Source organism: Marmota monax, unplaced genomic scaffold, assembly GCF_021218885.2.
Source record: "Marmota monax isolate L192 unplaced genomic scaffold, Marmota_monax_Labrador192_F-V1.1 WCK01_AAM20220418_F8-fsc00204, whole genome shotgun sequence".
Classification (NCBI taxonomy): Eukaryota; Metazoa; Chordata; class Mammalia; order Rodentia; family Sciuridae; genus Marmota; species Marmota monax.
In genome coordinates, this window is record NW_026695247.1 from 2055003 (window position 1) to 2077933 (window position 22931).

General features: G+C 36.5%; 1 protein-coding gene across 3 annotated transcripts in view; it reads left to right on the top strand.

The window, feature by feature from the left end:
* Positions 1-281: 281 nt before the first annotated feature.
* LOC124076383 (E3 SUMO-protein ligase RanBP2) overlaps positions 282-22931 on the top strand; it is a 60366-nt gene continuing 37716 nt past the window's right edge. For 2 of the 3 annotated variants that reach the window (XM_046420277.2, XM_046420279.2), the window contains exons 1-9: positions 282-448; positions 11043-11110; positions 12655-12766; positions 13207-13359; positions 15397-15627; positions 16135-16280; positions 18344-18536; positions 20184-20271; positions 22602-22811. In XM_046420277.2, the coding sequence (XP_046276233.1) occupies positions 377-448; positions 11043-11110; positions 12655-12766; positions 13207-13359; positions 15397-15627; positions 16135-16280; positions 18344-18536; positions 20184-20271; positions 22602-22811 (1273 nt within the window). In that variant the 5' untranslated portion in view covers positions 282-376. The remainder of the gene's footprint in view (positions 449-11042; positions 11111-12654; positions 12767-13206; positions 13360-15396; positions 15628-16134; positions 16281-18343; positions 18537-20183; positions 20272-22601; positions 22812-22931) is intronic. The other variant, XM_046420278.2, reaches the window with a different exon arrangement.

Genomic DNA, 22931 nt, shown 5'->3' on the forward strand with positions numbered 1-22931 from the left:
TTTATACAGTATCGCATGGCATCAAGAACAAATAACCAAAATTTTAAAGCATTCAGAAGGAAGAAAGGTATCTCCTGGCGCTGTACCTTTCTTCCCCGCCTCACCGGGCGCACTCCAGCAACCCATAACCCTCCCACCATTGGAAGAATTGCGCGCGGAGTGGAAGGCGGGGTCAGCGGCCGGCTATGCGCACCCGGAACTCCGCCGTCGACGGCGTGGCGCACAGTACTGGCGCAATACGCACGCACGCACGCCGGCCCCTCCGCCGGCCACGACGCTGCGTCACGGGTTTTCAGGCGCTTAGCTCCTAGAGACAGCGACTGCCGCGGGGCCTAGGGTCGGCCTTCCCGCGCTCCGGGAACCGGTCGGCGGCGCGATGAGGCGCAGCAAGGCCGACGTGGAGCGGTATATCGCCTCCGTGCAGGGTTCCGCCCCGTCGCCGCGAGAGGTGAGTGGGTCCGGGAAAGACCGGCGGCCTTTTCTGGTCCCTGCCGCGGCCCCGGCGTCATGGCTCCCGGCGGCCGCCGCTGCCTGGCGCTTTTCGAACGTGGAGGCGCCGGCCGGCTGGCGCGCTCCTGTGGGCGGCGTGGCGCTCTCGAGCTCAAGGTGGAGGCGTGAGGAGTACCGTAGAGGGCTGGAGGCTATTGGCGCCGGTATTTCCTCTTCCTCCCGGCCCTTCTCCCCACCGTCCTCACTCGCGGGCCCGCCTTGGCCAGTTCTTCCTTGGCCTTTAGCGTGCTGGGCCCTCGCGGCCTCATCCCCAGTGTTTGGGCGTCTGCCGGCCCCCAGTTGGCGCTCCAAATGCCACATCCAGCCGGGTTCTTTCAGTCTCCAGAACACCCTGCGGCGGAGGCCGCGTCTCCTGGGCTTGGAGGGTGAGACCCTGTAAGAACTGACGCAGCTCCACGGTGGGCTTTCATCGCTAGAGTGGGTGACATCGCGGGCATCTTGCGGACCAGAGCAGGAACAGTCGTATTTGCAGTCCCGCAGCGCAAACAACCCAGGAAGGCCCCTTATTTCGAGGCGTATATTGCTGTGCTTTTGTAAACGACTTTTTCCACTCCACTCCCCCCGGTACCTCTTTGGGAACGGCTTTACCCCCCCGCCCCCCTTAACTTTAAAGGGAAATCTCTGGAACTTTGAATTTCTTACAGATCACTGTTCTATGGTTTTTTAAAGCTTCATAAACTTGCTCTTATGGCATTTTTCCTTTTTTAAGGTCAGTAATGTGTTAGACGTATTTTGGGTTTAACTAGTAATTGGATGTGGAGAGTGAAGAAAAAGCCATCAAAGGTGGATGTGCGCAGGATCTTGAGTCAGTTTGTGGTTGAATTGTCACACCTTTACCATTTATATTGGAATTTGAGACATGTTAGATAAACTTTTCAACAATAAAATTGACTGGTGATATTGATTGAATTCGGATGATCTATGTTAAACATTTAGGGCAGTGCTTGAGTATAGTACTAAATAAACGTTAGCTTCAGTTATTTTTATTACTGTTCAAGGGACATTAACTGAAGGTCTGTTTTGGGCAAGAACCTATGAGAGTATATCTATAAATAATATATTTTTAAAGAAACTTATGGATGATCATGATTATAACAGTAACATAATTGTGTGTGGTTTTTTTTTTTTTTTTTTTTTTTACCGTAATTACTGTGAGCTTGTTTTTCACAACCAACAAGCCATTGAGAATTGCAGAGATTAAGATACCAGATAGGTGGCTCAGCAGGATTAAACTTTGTTTATATTAAACTAAACTTTATTGGGAGGGTTTCTGTAACTCCTGAAATTGAAGCAATTTTAGAGCTACCTTGGGATTCTTAATGGATTAAGAATCACTGGACTAAACAGAAGTTAGAATGGTTTTTGAACTTCGTAGCTTTTCCATCAAATAAAGTGGGGTGGGGGCAAAATATTTAGAATTGATTATTATGACCACCCCTTTTTTACACTTAAGAGTATTATTTTGGTCATGTGTGTTTCCTCAAACAAGGTGAAATCGTTTATCTTAGAATCTGAGGGTTGCAATGGAATGTGGATTAGCTAAGTAACTTTGAAACATGTGAAGCTCTTCTCTAAAGTTAGTTCTGAGTGAAATGACAAATTAGGGTGCTTCAGATAGCTTGGAAGGGCGATTGTGGCCAGGGCAATGGCTGTGAAGACTAGAAAGAGATTAATATCTTCTTTTCTTCCAATTTGGCAGAGTCTGGCCATCTTTGAACTGGCCATGCTTTCTAGGATGTCCAAGTTCTGGAGTGTGTTGATGTGTCTGTAATCTCATATCTTCCCAGTCTTTGTACTTTAATTTGTTCATCCTGCTAATTTACTTTCCTTCCTTTCTTCCCTCCCTTCCTCTTTCCTTTTCTTCTTCCTTCCCTCCCATTGAACTCAGTGACACTTTACTACTGAGCTGTGTCCCCAACCCTTTTTACATTTTATTATGATTCTGGGTCTTGCCAAGTTGCAGAGGCTTCCCTCAGTTTTGTGGACCTTCAGCTTTGCTGGATTCCAAGGTATGTGCCACCGTGCTGGGCTCATTTTGTCATTTTTCTTCTCTCCTCTTTTGCTTTGTCCTTGTTGAAAATGTCATTCTTTCTATAGTTTTTCTGTTTCCAAATTGCTTCTGTTTAGTTTTGTTAGATTCAGTGTAGTTGGCTTCCCATTCTACTGATTCAGAAGCTACTGGACAGTTCTTAGTTATTTTTCTACCATTTACATTTGTACTTACTTTGTGGGGGCAGGCAGCGGGGTACCAGAGTACCGGGGATTGAACTCAGGGGCACTTGACCACTGAGTCACATCCCCAGCCCTATTTTGTATTTTGTTTAGAGATAGGGTCTCACTGAGTTGCTTAGCGCCTTGCTTTTGCTCAGGCTGGTTTTGAACTTGTGATCCTCCTGTCTGAGTCTCACCACTGGGATTACAGGCATGTACCACCTCACCCGGCTGTACTTCATACTTTTGAGTAACATACATGTGTACTTTTATGTCTTGATCCTCTCTCCCTTATTTACTGGCATTCTGTTGTGCATCTCCAGTATAGGCATTTGATCAACCCTCATTTTGCCTGTATTGTTATTGCAGCTTTTGTCTAAATGAATATTTAGCATTTATGTGATGATACGTTGAATATTTTTGTATTTGAGTTACTTTTGTTATATAGTTTTATTTTTCCTGGAGTTAATTTTTTTTCATTTGTGTATGATGTATCGTATAGATTCTTTATTCCAACTCAGCAATTTAAACTCTTTTAAGTGTGATCAAACAGGTCACCTATCCCACAATTTCATTTTAAAAAGATTAAAAAAAACCCAAAACATTTATTTATTTTTTGTAGTTGAACACATTACCTTTATTTTATTTATTTGTCTTTATGTGGTGCTGAGGATCGAACCCAGGGCCTCACACGTGAGAGGTGAGCTCTCTACCGCTGAGCCACAACCCCAGCCCCTCATGTTTTTTTAAAAAATCTTTTTCTTTGAGGGATTTTTCTCCATGTTGCCTGGGCTGGCTGGCCTTGAACTCTTGGGCATAATCTGTCCCTCCTGTTTCAGCCTTCTGGGTAGCTGGGATTACAGCCACTGTACTAACCTTTTTTTCATTTGTTTGAGTACTGGGAATTGAACCCAGAGGCACTTTACCACTGAGCTACTTTTTTTTTATATATATATTTATTTTTTTAGTTATAGGTGGACACAATATCTTTATTTTATATTTATGTGGTGCTGAGGATCCAACCCAGTTCCTCACTCATGTTAGGCGAGCGCTCTACCTCTGAGCCACAATCCGAGCCCCACCACTGAGCTACTTTTTATTTTTGATTTTGAGACAGGGTCTCACTGAGTTGCTTAGGGCCTGTCAAATTGCTGAGGCTGGCCTGGAATTTGAATCCACCTGCTTTAGCCTCCCAAGTTGCTGGGATTGCAGGCCTGTGCCACCCGACTGTTTTTTTTTTTTTTTTTTTTTCTAGTTTAAAGAGACCTCTAGTCTTAATTGTTCCTCCTCGTCTGATTTGCCTTTCTGCTTCCTACAGAGCTGTGCTCCTGGGACTTTCCATTGCTATCACCTTGGGAATTCCCTTCACTTCTTTTTTGTGTTAGACCTTCTGTATCTTGTATTCCAGGTCCAATTGAAAATACTTTCTTTGTTTTGGTACAACATAGTCACATTTTTTTTACATTGTATATCTGAAAAACCCAATTTGATTTAATAATTTGGTTATCAAAACCTTGGTTCAGAATAATTTTTTTCTTAGTTGAGAGCATTGTTCCATTTTGTAATAGTTCTAGTTTGGTGGAATTCTTGTTCTTGAGAATTTACAGATTGTCCTTATTTTCTCCAGTTCTGGAACATTTGTTACATTATTTCTTTTATCATTTTTTCTCTCTTACCTCTCTGATGTTTTTATTATATTAACAGAAAGGTGAGCCTTTGAAACTGAGTACAAAATCATTTGTTGCAACCATTTGGAGGGGGTGCTGTAAGAGAGGGGGAAGTAAGTTGTGCAGAATGGAGATGATAATCTTCTATAGATCATTTTTTGGGGGAGGCGTACCAGGTGTGCTTAACCCTAAGCCACATTCCTAGCCCTTTTAAATTTTTTAATTTATGATTTTATTTTATTGGTTCTTTTTAGTTATTACACATGACAGTAGTCATTTTTAATTTTGAGACAGGGCCTCGCTAAGTTGAAGAGGCTGGCTTTGAACTTGTGATCCTCTTATTCAAGTTGCTGGGATTAGGGGCATGTGCCACCATGCCCAGCTATATATTAGTTTTTTAATAACAGTTGTTTAGATGCTGTAGTCCTCTTTAATAAGATAGTTGAAAGTAAAGTAGGTTATGGAATTATTTTTCTATTATGTGTTAACATTATACCTTATAAGAATCTCTTCACATTTACAAGAATGAGAAATAAGCTCTGATGCCATTTTGACTGTGGTGTTATTTTTTATCATACTTCCTTCTTTATTTTTTAAATTTATGTATTCACTGGGAGGAGGGGAGACTGTATACCCAGTTCTTATATATTCCCTTTTTTTTCCCTAAAAGTATTTGTGATTACTTGCAGTTCTGTTCTTGACAAATTTTCTTTAGTTTTTGTTAAGAATAATGAATAAACTTGGTTCATAGTTCTTCAGTTTTACTGAAGTTTCTGAATGTCACTATTTTGACATAAAAGTAGAGATTAAAAAAAACACTTAACCTAGGAATCAAACCTAGGGCCTCAGTTCATCCATTACAAATGTATATTTGAGTGGACAAATAAATGTGATGTACATAATAATGGAATATGCATCTTTAAAAAAGAAGGGAATCCTGTCACATGTTACAACATGGATGAATTTTGAGGACGTTATGCTAAGTGAAATAAATTAGTCACAAAGGGACAAATAATATAGGGTTCCAACTATAAGACACATTTAGAATGGTCAAATTTATAGACATGGAAAGTAAAATGGTGGTTACCAGGGACTGGAGGCAAATAGGGAGTTGTTTAAAGGGTATAAAGTTTCATTTCTGCAAGATGAAAAAGTTCTGGAGAGCTGTTTTGCAATAATATGAATGTTTTTGACACTATTGAAGTACATACTTAAAAACAGTCAAGACGATAAATTTTATAATGTGGGCTTTTTTAAAATTAAGGATAAAATACCCAGGGGCTGGGGATGTGGCTCAAGCGGTAGCACGCTTGCCTGGCATGCGTGCGGCCCGGGTTCGATCCTCAGCACCACATACAAAGATGTTGTGTCCGCCGATAATTAAAAAATAAATATTAAAAAATTCTCACTCTCTTAAAAAAAAAAAATAAATAAATAGTGATTTTAGAGAAACTAAAGGGCAATAGGGATAAATGTCTCATGGATCTCAATTGAGAAAGATCTTTCTTACTACATAAGTGGTGAGATTAAACAGCAAATATTCTTCAATGTCCTATTTCACGAACACATTAAACATACACAAATGACAACTGGGAAAAATGCAAAAAAGCCATAAACTTTAGTATGTTTAGGAACTCTTAAAAATTAGTGTCGTAGCTGGGCATGGTGACGCATGCTTGTCATTCCAGCAGCTTGGGAAGCTGAGGCAGGAGGATCACAAGTTCAAAGACAGCTTTAGCAACTTCGTTAGGCCATGAGCAACTCAATGAGACCCTGTCAATAAATAAAAATTTTTTTTTAAAAAAAGGGCTGGGGATGGGGGCTCAGTGATTAAGCACCCCTGCCCTGTCCCCCAAAAAATCAGTGACATAATCTTCTCCATGCCTTCTTAAAATTGAGAATGAGGTAGGCTCGGTGGTGCATGCCTGTAATCCCGGGGGCTCAGGAGGCTGAGGCAGGAGGATCTCTAGTTCAAAGCCAGGCCTGGCAAAAGCGTGACTCTAAGCATCACAGTGAGACCTTGTCTCTAAATAAAAAAATAGGGCTGGGGGTGTGGCTCAGTAGTCGAGGGCCTCTGAGTTCAATCCCTAGTACTCCCCCCACAAAAAAAATCAAGAATGAATAAAGTACATTAATAGAGAATTTATACTTTAAATATCTATTCTGCATATAAAAAATGTCTTAGTAATCAGTGAAATGCCATGTTGCCTCAGTTGCACTTCTTTTCCCCACTAAAATTAGCAAAGATTAAAGAAATGTTAAACAAAAAGAGTTCTGGGGCTGGGGATGTGGCTCAAGCGGTAGCACACTCGCCTGGCATGCGTGCGGCCCAGGTTCGATCCTCAGCACCACATACAAACAAAGATGTCGTGTCCGCCGAAAACTAAAAAATAAATATTAAAAAAATTAAAAAAAAAAAAAGAGTTCTGAAGAATATATGTTCTTCCTTAGGTATCCGATATTAAGAAGGGAGAGTAAATTGATCTAAATTTTATGGAGAATTGACAGTATAGGAAAAACTTCAAATTTTTATTCTTTGAATTATTTATCTAATTTCCAGGAATTTATCAGAAGGAAATAATCATGATTATATAAATTTTATGTATATTCCAATAAATATTGAGTATCTACCATTTGCCAGGTAATGTTCTAGGTTCCATTGTGGTGACCAAGCCACAGGGTTCATATCCTAGTGGACCCTACAGTTTTCAGAGACAGACAAACACACTCATAAAGATTATAAAATGATTAACTTGATTCAACTCTATGAAGGAAATAGTTCAGGAAAATGTGGTAAATAACAATGAAGGGGACCTATGCTAGTGAGAGAAGGGAATAGGAAGGCAACTATCAAAATTCAACTGAATGCTCCACCATGTGCTGTGTTGTTCTATGGAGGTGGAATTCTTAGAAGCATTCAGCCAGAACCCACTGATGTTAATTTTGATTCAGTAGTTCATACACCAGATGTCTCACCTATAGTTCCTCTTGAACTGTGAAGGATTAGATGGAAAGAATCCACCCATCAGCAGCTGATAAAACTAACCTGTTTCATGAAGTTAGACTCAGCTGTAGTGAGCAGACAGTCCAAGATAGGTAAATTAGGAAGGACCAAAAAGTGAAAATATTTGGCTGCCCAGAATTGGTTGTAACTGTTTCGACACCTCTTACTTTAATCCAAAAAGGTCAAAATGATTGGGAGGCTCCACTTTTCATTGTCTGTATTTATGCTGAAAAATCAAGATAAAGTGACTCTTAAACCTTCTGTTACCCCAGAGTTTTCTCTCTTTCCTGAGCTTGACTTAGACACCTGTGTTGCCCTTTGGGCAGGCACACTGGACCCAACCTTATCTCCCCCTGTGCAGGGAGAAAGGTAAGGTATGTGCAGGTGACCTTGGGGCTTTGTACTCACTCTAAACCTGTCATAATTCTTCCTTGTGCCAAATTACAATCACACCCAAAATGATTTTTTTTTTTTCTTTTTCCCCCAGCCATTTTCTCTGAAGCCCATTCCCTGAGCTCTTGTTTCATTAGGACATTTGATGAGACATTTAGTTACCTTTAGAGGATAATACTTTGCTATTTGCTTACTTAAGTTGAATTTCTTCACCAGGACATTGAGAGTATTGAAAATTCACATTATGTCAGTACCTACTGTTGGTGTTTGTTTTAAATAAAGACTCCTGGTGCTATACTAGTTGGAGAGATGACATCTTGGTTTTAGTCACTGGCTGAACTATAATATGCAACGGATAGAGAAGTGTAGTTGAAGAGGTAGGCAGGTACCATGTTGTGTGTGTGCCTTTTGTGCTGGGGGTGGGGAAGGGGAGGAAAAGAAAGAAATTTTGGGTATTTTCAAAATGTAATGGAAAGTAAGGAATAGTGTAGTCAGTCTTGTGTTTTAAAATGATACCACCTCTGGAGACTGAATTTGATGGGAGGAAAAACATGTGGAGGGGAACAGGAAGATTAGCCTTAAAAAGTAGTAGTTTGGTAGTAGCAGTGGAAATGTAGAAAAGTGGGTGGATTGATATATGTATGTGTGTGTGTGTGTGTGTGTAGAGATACAGCCATAGATATGGTCTTTGTATTTTGCATATGAGTTTAGAACCCAAAGTACATTGAGTCAACATACAGGCAGTAGTCATAGATCAGATCTACCATATGTCACAGATAAGATTTCCTAAGAGGAAGAGGACTTACTTAGGACCAACTCCTTGGGGCAGTCAGTGTAGGGAGAGTAAGACTGAAGGAGTTGGAGAGGAACAACCACTAACAGAAGGATAGCATGGTTTCTTGGAAGTCAAGAGAAAAATATTTCCCAAAGATGGTGTAACTTAAGAGTGTTATACTACATATTTTTTAAGAAGGAAAGATAGAAACAGATCATATAGTAAATAATGGGGGTTAATTAAATTGTTCAACTGCTGCTTACTTAGCCTGGCACAACTATTTCTGTGCTTTATTCAAGTTTCTGATCTAATGTCAGTTCAATGAGACAGTTCCTGAAAATCTTAAGGTCTCTTTTAGTATTTTAAATGCCATTGTTTATGCTTCATCGTTATTATCAACTAAGAACAAACATTGCCAACTAAATGGGCATAATGTTAGAACATCTGTGATTTGTGAAATGAATACTGATTTTGGATTCTTTTTCTCGTGTGTGTGTGTGTGTGTGTGTGTGTGTGGGTGTGTGGGTGTGTGGTGCTGGGGACTGAATCAGGGCCTTGTGGGTGTGAGACAAGCAGTCTACCAACTGAGCTATATCCCTAGTCCCTGATTTTGGATTCTTAAAATGTAAAACATTGTAAATTGATAAAATAATGTAGCACTCCTCTCTTCCATATATTCATTTGTCACCTAAAATATAAGCATCATGAAGACAGAGGCTTATTGTTTTCTGCTAATTCCTTGGTGCTTGTATCAGTGCCTAGTGAATTGCAGGCCCTGTGAACAAGTTCTAAATTTTAAGAAACTTAGACTATATTTCTATTTTTGTTTTCCTAAAAAAAATGCAGTTTTTCCTAGAAAAGACCAGGTCAAATGGTAAGAATTCAAGTAGATGCCAAAGTTAGCAAGTTTCGGGTTTGTACTTACATGTAGTATCTCAGTTCAGTGAATTTATTCATTTTGGAATTTTAACCTCATTACTGATTAATTTTAATGACACCCTCTAGAAAAGGTATTTATTGACTTTAAAGATTAGGTAGGAATTTACAAAGGAAATATTTTGCTTCTCTAATTAGATGAAAAAGAATCAGTTATCCTACCATTTAATTGCCTTCATCATTTTTTTATTTGACATTGGGAGCACTGGGCAGAAATCATACTGTGTCAACACCTATTTTGAGTAATAGGAGTTTATTGTAGAAAACTACAAAAAAGTTCTTAAATGTAATTTTGTAATTCAGAAGTAGTTAGTAGTTTCATATATATCTACTGAAAACATACACTTATAATCATGTTATTCTGTAGACTACTTTTTTTTTTTTTTTTCATTTTTTCCCCTTGGCCTTTATAGTCTTAAACAGTAAGATGTGTGACAGTTGAGTACTCTTTATCACATATGGCTAGAACATAAATAATTGTGTGTGTACCTGCATTCCAGACTTTGGAGTTTATGGTAATAAAGAGCCAGGGTGTGGACCTGGTTTATTCCCCGAGAAATTCAATTTTTATTTCTGCCTTTTTGATTCCTTGAGTATAAAATACTTAAGAGAATAGTCTATGGACCAGAGACTTTCTAGTGCTTTAGTGAACCTGAAATATTTGCTTATTCTCCCTAGAGCATTACACATGGTAGAAAAAGTGGTTTCTGGTATACATCTCCTTCCCTAGCAAGGTTAGTTTCTGAAGGGTGCCTAGGTACTCATTTTCCTAAGGTTTCTAAGGCTGATATGATCCTTTTTTTTTTTCCTTTTTCTTTTTCTGGTGTGGTACTGGGGTTTGAAGCTAGGACTTCAGGCATGTTAGGCAAGAGCTTGTTTGCTAAGTAATGGAAATTAATTTCCATTTCTTAAATCAAGAAATTTTTTAAACTTTTTATGTGAAGAAAAATAATGTTAATCTTGTGAGAGCAAATTTGGCCTTATGAAAAAATTGTGTAATATTTAAAAATATGAAAAGTAAGCACAATTCACAATAGCTAAACTGGAACCAACCTAGAAGCCCTTCAATAGATGAATGGATAAAGAAACTGTGGTTATATACATAATGGAATATTACTCAGCATTAAAAGAAAATATGGCATTTCCAGGAAAATGGATGGAGTTGGAAAGTATCATGCTAAGCGAGGAAGCCAATCCCCCAAAACCAAAAGGCTGAATGTTCTCTCTGATAAGTGGATGTTGATCCATAATGTGGGGGGTGCTGTGGGGAGAATGGAGGTACTTTGATTAGGTCAAGGGGAGGGAGGGATGGGGAGGGAGGAGAGAGGAAGGAAAGATGGTGGAATGAGATGAACATCATTACCCTAGGTACATGTATGACTCCACATGTGGCATGACTCTACATTGTGTACAACCAGAGAATTGAAAAGTTGTGCTCCATTTGTGTACAATGAATTGAAAAGCTTTCTGTTGTCATGTCATGTAATTAGAACTAATAAAAAATAAATTAAAAATATGAAAAGTAAAACAACTCAATTTTTTTTAGAAGTCAATGAAAGGATTCTATTTTGCGAAGCTGTACTACGAAGCTAAAGAATATGATCTTGCTAAAAAGTAAGTAACAAACTGTAGAACATACTTTAGTTTTCAAATATCAGTGCCTTAATGCTTCATGTGGTTTGAAATAGGAAGAACTACTAGTAAACACAATATTTTTATCTAGGTGTTTCCCACAATAAGATTCATCACTCATTTGATCCTAGAATACCTCCTGCAGGCTGCTGTGTGTTTATATCTAGGATAAGAATTCATTGGGCTTAAAATACTTTTCTAAAAATTTGTCTTGAGTTAGAATAAAAGAGGACCATGTCAATGTCTTTATTTTTTTCCTGGTTAAATAGCTGGTATTTAATTGGTTGGAAAACAGCAATGAATACAAAATTAAACTCTGATTACAGAGCAGGAAAGGAGATTGTGTAAAAGATCTTTAATTGACTCAGGTGGTGTTCTGAGACTCTCTTCCACCCATAGTGAAAGAAACTTTGTGATTCTGATTTCCTAATGTGGAGCAACTGGAATCAGGAAGTTGGGAGGCAGGCTAGTTAAGCATTGATGGGAAGAGAATGCTGATAAGAAAGGAAGATGGTAGTATCAGCATTGGGACTATTAACCCTTGTTCCTTATTAATATGAGACTCCTAGTTTTCATGTTGGTTTAATTTTCATGATAACACTGTTACCGAAACCTGGAAGATACTTACTTTTAAACTTGATTTAAGAATGGAAATTATTTCTCTTTGGTAATATAGTTGATAATTTTCTTCTGTTCAGTTTTAGCTGAGTATAGTAGAAATTATTTTCATGTTTATAGGGTACATAAATTCTCTTAGTTTTTTTATTAGTTTATAGGATACATATATTTTCTTAGTTGTTTGGTAGTGGTTAAATATTATCATGATAACTTTAAAAATTATCATTATATTGACTTATTAATATGTAGAACTCTTCAGTGTGTTACCAAAATGTGATAAGAAGAAAAAGCAATTTGTTCATTTTATTTTTTTCTTTTTTATAAATATTTTTTTAGTTGTAGATGAACACAGTACCTTTATTTATTTTTATGTGGTGTTGAGGATTGAACCCAGTGCCTTACACGTGCAAGGCACACACTCTACCATTGAGCCACAACCCCAGCCCCAATTTGTTCTTTTTTTTTAAATACTTTTTTAGTTGTGGATGGACACAATATCTTTATTTTTATTCATTTATTTTTTAATGAGTGCTAAGGATTGAACCCAGGGCCTCATGTGTGGGAAGCAAGCACTCTACCACTGAGCTACAACCCTAGCCCCCAATTTGTTCATTTTTTATGTGTAGGAGTCACTAGAAAAAACATTTGGCATATGTAGTATTTAATGGTAACATGAATATTTTGTCAACTCTATATGTTTGTTTTCAGTATTTATTTATGTGAATACTTCTGAGTTATCTGCATGTTCCACTTTGAGTAAATAATCGGAGTCAGTAATTGACTAACAATAAAATAGTTTAATTATTGTTTTTGTACTTATTCTTCAGTTGTCACTTAAGTACAGATGTTAAGTTTAAAAATCTAGAGATTATTTACTTTTGTATTTTTGTGTTACTATCTTAAAACAGATACATATCTACATATATTAATGTGCAAGAGAGGGATCCCAAAGCTCACAGATTTTTGGGTCTTCTCTATGAAGCTGAAGAAAACACAGACAAAGCTGTTGAATGTTATAAGGTAATTATAGTATGAAAATATAGCCTTCGTGTAGCCAAACTTCATGATGCCTAGAGTAATTTATATTATGAATAATTCATAGATATTTTATGGATGTCATGAAAATAAGAATTGATGCAATAGTACCTACTGTCTTGGAATAGCTTTAAAATTATTTTGGCTAAAAGTACACTAATTTAACATCTATAAATTTTAATTTTGGCATGGTCAGAGATGATGTTTTGGTGATGTGTTTTTTAAATTTGCTTGATAAAAGCATACTTTTTGTTTGATTAATTTCCATAAATATCCAGGCCACTTTTAATTTTATTGACTTTGAAATAACATGTTGTCATCTAGGAATAAAAATTTAAATGAATGTAATGATAACTTTTTTAATGTTTTTATGACATACATATAATTCATTATTTACTAATGTATTATTTCTTTTCTGATATTAGCGTTCAGTGGAATTAAACCCAACACAAAAAGATCTTGTGTTGAAGATTGCAGAATTACTTTGTAAAAATGATGTTACTGATGGAAGAGCAAAATACTGGGTTGAAAGAGCAGCTAAACTTTTCCCAGGAAGTCCTGCAATTTATAAGTTAAAGGTATAAAATTAAGCCAATCAAAGTATGTAAAAGGAGAAAACTAAGGCAAAAACATGTCTAATATTTGGAGTTTAAATTACTTTTTAATAGCAAACCTTGAAATGAGGAGGATGTATGTAAAAAAATTTTATTTAAAAAGAATCATTTTTTAAAACCTTAGCATCTACTCTCTTATTAGGCACTGTTATGCATTACAAGTGATAATCAAATTTACCTTTCTGGAATATTAATATTTTAGAGATTTTTCAAGTTTTTTTTTTTTTTTTTTTTGTATCGGGAGTTGAACTCAGCGCCCCTCAACCATGAGCCACATCCCCAACCCTATTTTGTATTTTATTTATTTAGAGACAGGGTCTCACTGCGTTGCTTAGTACCTCGCTAAGTTGCTGAGGCTGGCTTTGAACTAGCAATCTTCCTGTCTCAGCCCCCTGAGCTACTGGGATTACAGGCGTGCACCACTGTGCCCCACGTAACACGTTTATGATAGAATTTTTAAAACTTTATTTGAAATTGATTTCCCAGTGATTAATACGGTTATGTAAAAATATGTAAATATGTATATATATATTTATATATTTGTATTTTTTAAACATATAATCAATTGCCAGGGTTTGGGTTTGTTTCTCATTTGTTTACTTTTGGCAATTATGGAGAGACTGAGTACAAGTTTGTGAAAACGATCCAGAGATTGATGGAGGAGATGAATTAATGGAGGGCTTGGTTTTTGCTAAGTAGAGGGAACAGGGAGGAGATTAGGTTAGGTAAAATGGAATTTACATACGATTGCTTCATGTTTTCTCAGTGAAGGATAAATTGAGGTCCTTAGTTGAAAATGAGAGCTGAAAGAAGATGTAGGAAAGTTGAGATTCAAAGTGATCTATTTAGGGAATGGAGAAAATGAGTCTTTAGAGGTAAAATAGTATTTTGTTGTATGTCGTACCCATTTGAGGTTTAAGATTGAAATCAGATTACCCGAATTCCATATGCCATACACCTAGTTGTCAACTTGTAGTCTGTAGGTACAGAGTGAACAGTTGGTAGGATTTCTCTAAGGAAAGATAGAGGGACTTAGTTAAAGGGTTTATAAGAAAGTAGTAATAATGAATACTAAGGGTTATTGCATTTTAGCTTATTATAGACAAGTAAACTGTGTGTATGTGTGTATGGATAATTTAAACTTGATGATATCAGTGTACTGAAGGGAGTTTCTCACATGGCTAAGGAATATATATGTGACAGTGAGAATGCATGGGCCCCCGGCAAGGTGGAAGAATAAGAAAGGGAATGGCCTGAATAGTATGAACAGAATACAGGTTTAGAGGACCTGTATTAATGGCAAATGAATGGTTGAAGTTGAAATGAAGAACACTGTCATTGGATGTGAGGTGATTAAAGAACTGAGGAGCTAACTACTGTGTATCTTGTATATCTTTCAATTGCTAATGTCAATTACAGTTGTTAGGGATGAAGAGTAGTTTATTTTGGTTGCCCCAAATGAATTATTACAAAAATTGTGGGATGGGGTATGATTTGAAGGTGGCAATGGAGAGTGAATAGGCTAGGAGAGAAAGCTGTTATGGCAGAGAGATGTTAGGGGATGTTTTGACATGATATTCTGAATAATTAAGGCCTTGAGGTGAAGCAGGGCTTTGAGAAGATGATGAAGATAGAGAATAAGTGCTTGACTCAGACTAGGAGGTACAGAGTAGTTTGAAGACAAGGGTGGGGATCCACTGAGGAGGCCTAGGCTCCTGCTGGTGGCTGAGTTGTACAGCAGTATGAGGCAGTTTAGTCTTAGTATTCTCATTTTAGCACAGGCAACCACAGTTACTGTGGCAATTCTGAATGTTTTCATCTATATAGTTCTCAAGTTTTAGTTTCTGGGAGCAATTCTTTGAAGGGAATTATAAGGTGTATAGGATGGTAGTTTTGATGGCACCTGGAAACCAGAAACAATAGAATGTTGTGCATGTCTTATGACTTGTTAAAAATCACACAGTTGTTACTTGGAATTAATTTTTTTCTCCCCCCAAATAGGAACAGCTTTTAGATTGTAAAGGTGAAGATGGATGGAATAAGCTTTTTGACTTGATTCAGTCAGAACTTTATACAAGACCTGATGATGTCCATGTGAATATACGACTAGTGGAGCTGTATCGATCAAATAAAAGATTGAAGGATGCTGTGGCCCACTGTCATGAGGCAGAGAGGAACATAGCTTTGCGTTCAAGTTTAGACTGGAATTTGTGTGTGGTGCAGACCCTTACGGTATGTGAAAACATAGGTCTCTACATTTTTTTTTACTTTTTGTGGTACTAGGGATTAAACTCAAGAGGGTTCTTCTGAACTACATCCCCGGGCATCCCTTCTTCACTTCCTTTTTAAAAAAGCTTTGGACCGGGTCTTGCCAAGTTGCCTCCACTTTCCAGCCTGAATAGCTAAGATTACAGGCATGTGCCACTGTGCCTGGCTCTACACTTCTATATAGACAGCATATATTTCTTTGTACTTTAAACATCGCCTTTTAGCACTTAAATTTCTTTAATTTATGTAGGTCAACTATAAAATTGTATACTTGATCATTTCAATTTATAATGGAATAAATATGACAAATACATTCTTTGCATTTTGATATATGACAGGTTTAAGAAGCAATATATTTTCAGAAATGTGATAGGAATGTGCCAAGGAATTTGTGAGAATAAATTATGGGCAATTTCTTAAAATTTGATAAAGATTTGTGAATTACACTATATTGTTCTTCCTGCAAAATAGGAATATCTGGAGTCTTTACAGTGTTTGGAATCTGATAAAAATGACTGGCGAGCGACCAATAAAGACTTACTTCTGGCTTATGCTAACCTTATGCTACTTACACTTTCCACCAGAGATGTTCAAGAAAGTAGAGAATTACTGGAAAGGTACATTGACTTTGAGACTATTTCAGCATAAATAGATTTTATTTTTGTAGTAATTGTTCCATTAGTCTAAACTTATTTATAGCATCATAATTTCTATAATGTACGCAGGAATTAGAGTTAATACATTGTAACACTTGGAGGGAAAATTATTTTGACATCATTTATGGGGATAATTAGTTGTGTATAACTTTTATTTATTTTTGCCATACTGGGGCCTCATGCATGCTAGGCAAATGCTGTACATTGAACTACATCCTGAGCACTTTTTAATTTTGAATCAAGTTTTTGCGAAGTTGCTCGTGTTGACCTCAAAATTGAATCTTCCCTTTAGCTTCCCAAATAACTGGGCTGACTTTGATTTTTAGAGAATTCTTATAGTTCAGTTTTGATTAAAACTAGCCTTATTCAGTTTTGGCATAAAGAGTCAAGCCTTAAAATGAATGTTCTAACTGATATACTACATTTCATTTTGAATAATGGGACTTTATTATTATTATTTTTTTTATGTTAGGGATTGAACCCTGGGACCCTTAATCACTGAGCCACATACCTGGCCCTTTAAAAAAAATTTTTTTTAGACATTGATGGACTTTTATTTTATTCATATATTTGTGGTGCTGAGAATCGAATCCAGTGCCTCACACATGCTAGGCAAGTGCTCTACCACTGAGCCACAACCCCAGCCCCCCTTTTTAAATTTTTTATTTTAAGACAGGGTCTCACTAAGTTACTGAAAGTGGCTTTGAACTCTGATCATCCTACCTTAGCCTCTCAACCCGCTGGGATTACAGGCTTGCACCTGGCCACGAGTTCTTTTTTATTTTTTATTTTTAGGCGGACACAATATCTTTATTTTATTTTTATGAAACTTTTTGTTATGCCTATTATGAGGATCAAACCCAGTGCCTCATACATGCAAGGAGAGTGTGCTACTACTTGAACCACATCCCCAGCCCCACTAGTTCCTTTTAACATCCTCAGGGACTCCCAAAGATCTTCAGTTTACTTCTGTCAGTGTTTATCATTAGAAATTAAAGCTGAGAACAAACAAAGTAGTGAGAAGAGTGCTATTGTTTTGCATTTTTGTAACCTCTGAAAATGTATGGCTTTATGGTACACAGGTAGATTCTCATAAACTTTGTCATTCAATCTGTTAAGCTTTGGAAAACTCACCTGTACATAACATGAGAAAATGAGAGTGAAAAAGACAAGAAATTCTTAGTATAATTTAAAAAGTAAGTTTAACCACGTGGCTTCTATGAAGGGATCTTTGAGAACCTGTAGAAATTCCTAGACTTTACTTGTTAGAAGAAATCCCTATTGCCTGATTTCCTTATTATAAATTACTTTAAAATTATGCTCTACCTTTTTAAGTGTGTGCTATTGCTTTTCTTACAAATGAGGAGCCTAATGCTTTAGAAACATTAATCAGGATATAGATTACAAATTATAAGAAATATAATTTATTTAAGTCTAGTTATCTAATACAGTAATGGCATTGATATTCAAATGTCTGTCAGTTACTATAATTTGAGACACACTTTTTTGTTGTTGTTGTTTTGTGTTGCTGGGGATTGAACCCAGGGCCTTGTGCATTCGAGGCAGGCACTCTACCAACTGAGCTATATCCTGTGTACCGTAATTTGAAAATGGCATGTCTAATTTGAGAAATTTCAACTTTGAATTAAATAATGAAATCATATAGATCAAGAAAAAACATTTTTATTAGAAAATAAATTTCCCAACTTTATCCTGGTTTATTATGAAATACCTGTTATCACTAATCTTATTTGATTTGTATTTTTCAATAATTGTAGGTCAGAAAATAACTGTTTTGGAATAGATGTCATTCTAGAGGTTCAACTTTTAAAGTATAGGAAATATGCAGGATAAAAATAAGCATTAGATGCTTCATAACTTATAAAATAGAGAATAAGGATTATTAGGAGTCTGGGGAAGATGAGGCTTGACAAACTTTTATTAAATTTATTTTGAATTAAAAATGAAAATGATTATTCACAATTCAGTAGGTATAGACAACTGTTTAAATTTTAATATTGCAGGTTTGATAGTGCTCTTCAGTCTGTGAAATCCTCTGTAGGTGGAAATGATGAACTGTCAGTTACTTTCTTAGAAATGAAAGGACATTTCTACATGCATGCTGGTTCTCTGCTTTTGAAGATGGGTCAGCATAGTGATGTACAATGGCGAGCTCTCTCTGAGCTGGCTGCATTGTGCTATCTCATAGCATTTCAGGTAAGTTTTTTCCAGTTTTCTGAGTCTGGCAAAAAATAATAGACATTTCCATATGGAGTTGTGCCCTAATGAAAATATTTGAACATACTTGTAAAATCAAAGTTAAAATGAAAATTTGTTTGATAGATTGAAAATAACAAGGTACACGTGTAATATTACTGGTGAGCTTGGTGAATCAGGTGATGTTGACACATTGCTGTTGACAGTCCACTTTTCTGTGGTTTACTTAAAGACCAGTTTGAAGAGTTTGATCCTTTTACTCTGCCATTTCTGAGAACATATAATAAAGGCACAATTTCAGGTATGGGTACATTTTTATTTCAAAAGATACAAATAACAAAGAACCAACAAGTTAGCAAATTTGGGGGTATGATAAAAGGTTGTGATTATCGTCTTAATATGTTAATTGAAAAATGTAGGCATAAAATATAACTTATATAACAAATATATATGATATATAATACTGTATTTATTTATTTTTGGAAACATGAAACTTTTTGTTATACCTAGAACAAGAAAGGAAGGAAATATGCCTTATATTTTTAGATGATGGGATGCTGGCTAAAATCCCTTTCCCAACATTCTTTTCTCATTTTAATGTTTTCTTTAATGAGCTCTTTTACTCTGAAATGAAAAGGAATAATTAGTCTTTCCAAAAAAGCATTAAATCTGGTTTATAAAAATGATGGTTAGGGGCCTGGGGATATAGCTCAGTGGTAGAGCGCTTGCCTAGCATATGTGAGGCACTGGGTTCCATCCTCAGCACCACATGAAAATAAATAAATAAAATAAGGGTCTATAGACAACTGAAAAATGTTTTTAAAATATGATGGTTAGCATGAGAGGATGATTATTTTTTGCTTAGGGGAGAAAAAAGATTAGTTTCTAGAGACGGTTCCTCTAGTTTATGTTATAATTAATATATAGACCTTTTTATAAAATGTGGTTGATACTTACAGTGTTATGTACTACTTAGTAGAAGCTTTTAGATTCATGAGGAATATATTAAGTACTGAAAATGAGTATGAAAATGTTGAGGTTTGCTAATATATATAAATATTCAAAGTTCATTTATTTCTATTTTTGGTACTGGGGATTCAACCCAGGTGCACTTAACCATTGAGCCACATCCCCAGCCCAGCCTTTTTTATATTATTTTGAGATAGGGTCTCACTAAGTTGCTTAGGGCTTTGCTAAGTTGCTGAGATGGTCTTTGAACTTTCAGTCTTTCTGCCTTGCCTCCAGAACCTCTGGGATTACAGGCTGCACCACTGTGCCTGACTTGAATGTGCTTTTATTAGAAATTTTCTAGAAGCTCTTTGTATGTATCTCTTACTGATTATAAATTCCTTGTTCTCAGTTTTTAAAAAAAAAAAATTATTTTTTAGTTTTAGGTGGACACAGTATCATTTTTTATTTTTATGTGGTGCTGAGAAACGAATCCAGTACCTCACTCATGCCAGACGAGCGTGCTACCACTTGAGCCACATCCCCAAACCCCTTGTTCTCAGTTTTTTGCCATGTTTTTCAGTGAATTCTACCTATTAATTGTTTGTTCATTATCAAAAAAAAGTATAGAATAATAGAAAGGCACATCTAACTATTTGGAATACAAGTACCATTGAAATAAGATTTTTAATTCACCAGGTCCCGAGACCAAAGATTAAATTAATAAAAGGAGAAACTGGACAGAATTTACTGGAAATGATGGCCCATGATCGTCTCAGCCAATCAGGTAATAATAATGTGTGTTTTTTTGTTTTGTTTTGGTCCTGGGGATTGAACTCAGGGACACTCAACCACTGAGCCTATTTTGTATTTTATTTAGAGACAGAGTCTCACTAGGCTGCTTAGTGCCTTGCTGTTGTTGAGACTGGCTTTGAACTCGAGATCCTGCTGCCTCAGCCTCCTAAGCCGCTGAGATTATAGGCGTGCACCACCATGCCTGGCTAATAGTAATGCTTTAACTGATTTAACTTTAAAAAGAAATTAGGGTACATCATATGTTATTTGTGTTCAGGAGACAATTTGTCATAATTTTACTTGTTTCTTTTTGCCATATAAGGATAATAAGTGTAGGGATTAATGTGATTATTCATTTGCTAGACATTTAATGCCAGCTGCTTATAAAATATTGCTTTAGGGGATGTTAACATGAAGATACGGATCTGTATCTTTTTTTGGAGGGGGGTACTGGGGATTGAACTCAGGGGACTTGACCACTGAGCCACATCCCCAGCCCTATTTTGTATTTTATTTAGAGACAGGGTCTCACCGAGTTGCTTAGCACCTCGCTGTTACTGAGGCTGACTTTGAACTTGGGATCCTCCTGCCTCAGCCTCCTGAGTTATGGGATTACAGGTGTGTGCCACTGTGCCTGGCTGGATCTGTATCTTAAAGGGCTGAGAACATAGTGAGGAAGCTAAAATAAAAAGAAATATACTCATATTTTCTTAGGCTCTGAGAATTTGTAGATTTATTCCCATTTTGGCTGTTTGAGTAGATACAAATGTCTCTACATACACAGTTTTTTTTTTTTGTTTTTTTTGCCAAGGCACAAACTTCAAGGTATATTAGGGGGGTAATGAAGAAACATCAGTTTTACCAGAGGGAACATTTTTTAATATATTAAAAATTTTGAATTTTTAGTTGTAGATGAATATAAATATCTTTATTTATTTTTATGTGGTGCTAAGGATTGAACCCCAGTGTCTCACACATGTGAGGCAAGCGCTCTGCTACTGAGCTACAACTTCAGCCTCCCATAGGGAGCAGTTATTTCAGTGGTACTTGTATTCCAAATAGTTAGATGTTCCTTTCCTATTATACTATACTTTTTTTGATAATGGTTGGAAGTTGCTCTCATTTACCCCAACTCCACGGCCATAAACAATTTGTTTCTCTTTCCATTTGCCCATGGAAAAAATCAAGGGAACTTTGTAAAGAGCAAGAAGTAATATTAAATCAAAGTCATCATGAGCTTTGGTCTGTACTGAAGCTTTCAGTAAAAACTTGTATTTCTGTATCCCACAACCGAGTTTTTTGGTGGGCTTTTTGTTGGGCATTAGATTCTGTCCTTGAAGTGACTTTTCACTTTTTTGTCCTTTGTTTTTCTTCTACCTTTACAAGGTTAGAATCAATTGTATTTTTTGTTTATGAGCATTCAAGTTTATTGAGACAACAACCTTATCAGCAGAATTAACACCAAGGAGAGTGGTGGTTGTCTGTTTTGCTTTGGTTTGGTTTTTGACAACTTAATTGAGATATAATTCATATACTATACAATTCACCTGTTCAAAGTATAATTTCAGTGCTTTTAAATATGGTCTAAGAGATGTGCAACTTTCATCATAGTTAATTTTAGAACATTTTCATCACCCCATAAAGAAACCCTATACCTGTTGGAAGTTGTTCTCATTTACCCCAACCCCCACAGCCATAAACAATCATTAATCTGTTTCTATCTCTTTCCATTTGCCCATTCTGATATTTCATATACATGGAATTGTGTGATACGTGTTGTTTTTTTTGGTGACTGGCTTATTTGGCTATGCATATTTTCGCAGTTAATCCATGTTGCAGCATGTATCCAAGGAGTGTTTTTAAATAGATTCTCTACTCAGAACTTTTGAAATAAAAACATTTCTGGTACTGGGTCCTGGAAAGAAATATTTTAAGAGGAGGATTCTGGTTAGCAGGTATAGAAATCAGCATATCAAATCAGAGGATTATAGCTTGGCCCTACTTCTTGTCCTGTGGTCACTTAATTCCTATACTTTTTATCTAAAGTGCAAATACTTTGGGTATTTTCTGCACACATTTCTTTATTTTTTTTTCCTTTCCTTTTATTCTTTATGTAGACACTATTTATTAAACTTTAACTCTATTCATTTTCTACATAAGCACCCTTTTTATTGTCCTGCTATTGTTTTGGGTTGGAAGGTGAGATCTGAGATAACTGTTTTATTTCCTTCTTGGGTATATGAATGAAACATTGAGATCTTTGAGTAAATATAGCATGCTATTCATCATAAAATGGTGAAAATAACGTAATTTGTTTTTCAGGGCACATGTTGCTGAACTTAAGTCATGGCAAGCAAGATTTTTTAAAGGAGGTTGTGGAATCTTTTGCCAATAAAAGTGGACAGTCTGCCCTGTATGATGCTCTGTTTTCTAGTCAGTCATCTAAGGAGAGATCTTTCCTTGGTAGTGATGATATTGGAAACATTGATGTACAAACTCCAGCGCCTGGTGATTTGGCTAGATATGATGTTGGTGAGTTTTATCTTTCATAGACAATCTTCTGCATCTTATTCTTTATATATTAGGAGGAAAGTAAATTACCCATAATATCCTTACCCAGAAATAATGACTTTAGTTTTTTTGTTGTTGTTG